Source organism: Scleropages formosus, chromosome 2 (assembly GCF_900964775.1).
Source record: "Scleropages formosus chromosome 2, fSclFor1.1, whole genome shotgun sequence".
Classification (NCBI taxonomy): domain Eukaryota; kingdom Metazoa; phylum Chordata; class Actinopteri; order Osteoglossiformes; family Osteoglossidae; genus Scleropages; species Scleropages formosus.
Window position 1 is genome coordinate 34,734,781 of NC_041807.1, and position 4,015 is coordinate 34,738,795.

The 4,015-nt window shown below is 40.7% G+C and overlaps 1 protein-coding gene across 1 annotated transcript; it reads right to left on the reverse strand.

The window, feature by feature from the left end:
• Window positions 1-787: 787 nt before the first annotated feature.
• aurkaip1 (aurora kinase A interacting protein 1) lies at window positions 788-4,015 on the reverse strand. The gene is made up of 3 exons (XM_018750595.2): window positions 3,905-4,015; window positions 2,869-3,479; window positions 788-1,701 (listed from the first exon to the last, which is right to left on the reverse strand). The coding sequence occupies exons 2-3, from the start codon at window positions 3,400-3,402 to the stop codon at window positions 1,567-1,569; spliced, it is 669 nt and encodes a 222-aa protein (XP_018606111.1). The 5' UTR covers window positions 3,403-3,479; window positions 3,905-4,015; the 3' UTR covers window positions 788-1,566.

Sequence of the window (4,015 nt, forward strand, 5' to 3'; positions counted from 1 at the left end):
TGTTCCCTCTCCTCCCTGATTGTAATTTTTTTTCTCTCTCGGTATTCATATGTATGTTATGCTACTTTCCACATATTAAGCCAAGACCAACCTCCCCTTTTCTGCCAAATCGCAATTTACAACAAACTCAGAAGGCGCTGTAAAATCACAACAGCTGTTAGACAATGGAAGCATACTTGTAAACGGAAAGTAATATGTCTTCAACCTACATTCAATCCTTGAATGAACTATCAGTTGGGAAGATCTGTTTTCTTGGGAATTTCATCTGTCACTAGGAGAAAAATGTGAGTGTAAATGACAGGAAAATGAATAAAGCATGTAATGGAGACAAATGTTATATTAGTGATTTAAAAACATAGCCAGTGGTGCTTATTACTGGCCAAGAGTGCTGTCAGTGTGGGGTTTTGCATGCTTTTCAACATCTATTACAGATGTTTTTTCAACTGGCAATTAAATAAAGTCATGGAGCGCTGCAGCGCTGAAAATGTGCCATAAGAAAAAGGTACACAGGTGTGGATCAAAAGCTTCTTGATATAGTATTGCACAGAATACCAGTAAAGTGCTTGTAGGAGGAGGTGGTAAAGGTGAGGACTTCTCACAAAGCTTCTTTGCTGCACACAAAATACATAAAAGATACATAAATTTTAATGTGCACCTGCAGTACATTTTAAAGGAAATTATATATGGACTACAAATCAAATAGAATGGACTAAAAAGAAACCAAGTATGTAAATACCTGTATATATCAAACACACACACTGACTGAAACCACTTGTCCTAAGCGAGGTCTTGGCCAAACCCGCTGCGCCACCGCACACCCCATATATCAAATAGAGATTAAAAAATTCATTCAGGTGGTATAGATTATGATATGAATGTTTAACTGAACTGTTACGTTTGCGTTTCAAGGAGAACGCAAGCAGCTGCAAGAAAAAACACTTTGGAAAAAAGAGCTTCTGTGCCTCAACCTTTTAAATAATCCCCCTATAGAGGGGAAGGAGTTGAACTGTACTGCCCTCTAATGGAGCTCTGAGGAAATCAATTTCCCAAACAATGGGATAAAGTTAAAAGAGCGGGGATTTGGCTATAAGGTCAATCCTCAACAATGCCCTCGTAATTCATTTCACTTACTTATGTCTAACAAAATATAAGGTGGATAGCACTGTGAACATGACTATGGTAGAGTTTGAATTTCATTGCCAAAGTGCTTCATATTTTGCCTAACTAAACCAAACTCTCCAGAGAGCTGTGCAATCTGACTCTGCGTTGTTCTTTCCACACTCGTTACTTTTGCAAATATCGCAGAGCCAACAGACATGTATGTACAGGTCTTTTAATGAAACGGAAGTACATTAGGTTTGCACTTAATGAGCAAATACACTGAGAATTGAAAAAGTCACACAGGTCCAGTGCTCTGACTTCCAGGATACTGTGAGAGCTTCCTAGTCCGACATGCAGTCTGTATTATACTGACAGGTGGTACTTTACCATCATTAACTGAGTAACTGTGAATGTGAGACAGTACAAACAATGACGTGATGGTCCTGTGTGTATTCTGCCTGTATCCTAAGTCTTGCCTCCTTGTTCGTTCTGGTCTTTCCCAAAATTCCTGAGAAAGATCTTGGGGGTGTGCCATCCCTTTGGAGGTCTTCTTAGTCCAGCTTTCTGCCAGATCCTCTTTAGATCCCTCTCAAAGCGTTTCTGTCATAAGAAAAGTTCAGTATATTCATTTATATAAAGAATCATCACAGTCTATTGCAGCAGAAACTATTGAATTAAAAATCTCACAAAACACATAAACGAGCAATTTAAATTCTCCCTGCTTTTCCTCTTCAAGTTAAAATGCATTCATACCTGAGTGAACTCAGAGACTAATTTGTCTTACGACATTAAAAAAAAATATTCGGTGGTGATTTGCAAATCTACACACAGAGTATGAGGTATCAAGGAAGAGACCTTTTCCTAAAACCAAATGAATAATGATCATTTCAAGTGTACAGTACTGTTCAAAAGTCTTAGGCACTTGGGGGGGGGAAAGCTGTAAAGTGAGAATAATTCCAAAAATAATGCTGCTAATTAATAAACTTCATACAATGCTCAGTAACCATCCATCGTCAACAAGCGCTTGTCCTGAGGATGACCACCTGGTTTCTTGTTGCTATACTCACTCTTGCCATGGTGTAAGATCTTAGGGTTGTCCCTCGCCCAGTTTTATTGCCTCTACACAGCTCTTTCTGCTTCAGTTAATCGGTTTGCCATACAAAGACCTCAAGTTCTCTATTTGGAAAGTAGTTTATTAGCATTTTACTTTCTTTAACGACATATAAAACCCTGCACCTTTTTGCAAAAGGAATGTTTGGAAATCTAAAATATGCCCTTTCCCATTGACACTAATGCAGAAGAAATTAAATAACCATCTAAAACAAATATTTCTGTGAAACATCTAAGTGCCTAAAACTTTTGCACAGTACTGTATCAAAGTCAATAAGTGGTCGTGTAGTATTAGTTGAAAGACTGGAATTGACTAAAGGGCAAAGGTCCTATTCTGAGGAGGAAATAACTTTACCCATTCATACCGCAGGATTTGTTTTTGTTTTTTTAATTGGAGAAATTCAGGTTAAGCTGTCAGCAACCTCTCAACCACAACACTAGTTACTGTTAAGGTATTACATCTCTCTACGAACTTCCGCATAAACAATGTCACCGCACTCAGTAGAGCTGAAGAATGTGTGTAAATTTTGAGTACAGTGGCACAAGGCAGTTAAAGAGGGCACTGTCCAGTTTCCATTTCTCTCATCTTGTACAAGTAGCCCCCTGTCCCTCCTCAAATCGAAGGAACTTTAAGCAGTGACATCACCGGTGACTGACCTGCTTCTTCCTACTCCTCCCCAGCCTCACTTTCCTTATGCGAAACCTCGTACGCTTAAGCAGTTTCTTGTATTGGTGCCTGTTCATCTTCCTGCGCCGAATCTTCAGTACATTCTTGCAGAGGAGCGGGGCGGAGCCTTCGCTGCCATTCAGCGCCGGGTCTGCATACTGGGCCGGCAACACGGACTCCACGTGGGGGCGGCCATCCTCCAGAGGCAAGGGGCTGACCTTCAGTAGGGGGGGCAGGGAGTAGCGCAGGGAGAGCCAGCTCTCCAGTGGGGACAGTGACAGTTTTCTCGGGATGAGAGCCTCCTCCAGCTCCGGCTCAAGGGACGTCCAACGCTGGGGGGGCAGCGTGTTGCCTGCGGGGCCCGTGGAGTAGCATGTCAGCCTACTGCACAAGAGAGCGGAGCCAGAAGCGCAGAGCTGTTTGACTGGAGCACAAGCAGGTCCTGGGAAGGGCGCAATACCGGGGCCTAGACACTGAGCGGACAGTCTGGACAGCCCACAAAGTGAGGAGACTCTTGTAAACATTATTCTTTAAGGTAATTCATGTGATGTAATGGGACTTGGGATGGGATAGGAGCATCAAGGGGCCAAGATTCCAACTCCTGAGAGAAAGAGACAAAGAAAAAGAGATTACCGAAAGAAATAAAAAGCTAAAACAAATACTGGTCAGATTTTAGTCAGAAATTCTTTAGGAAAAACTTTAAGATCTTAATTCATAAGCTTCATTAAGTTACAGCTACTCGTCAATTACAGTCTGGTAGCAATTTACTAACAATTTACTAACACTGTGCCCCAATTTCTGTACTAAAAAGTAGCATATCTATAATATAATATTATATAATGTAAAGCACCGATGATCATGTGATGTGATTGTGAAGCAGTCAATGCTGCACCAGCCTGCCTGGTGACCAGGGACAATAAATAAAAATCATTTGACAAGATAGCATAAGAATCACTTAATAATTATAACTCAATAAATAAAATGAGAAAAATTAAAACATTTTACCAGAAATAATGTTTTTCTTACCAGTTTCGTATTTTTTCACAAAAAAATTTGACACGCGACGGCTTTAGACGATGTCAATGTGACACCGACAGGAACTTCCGGTGTAAATCGTATTCTTTTCCGGTGGTACAC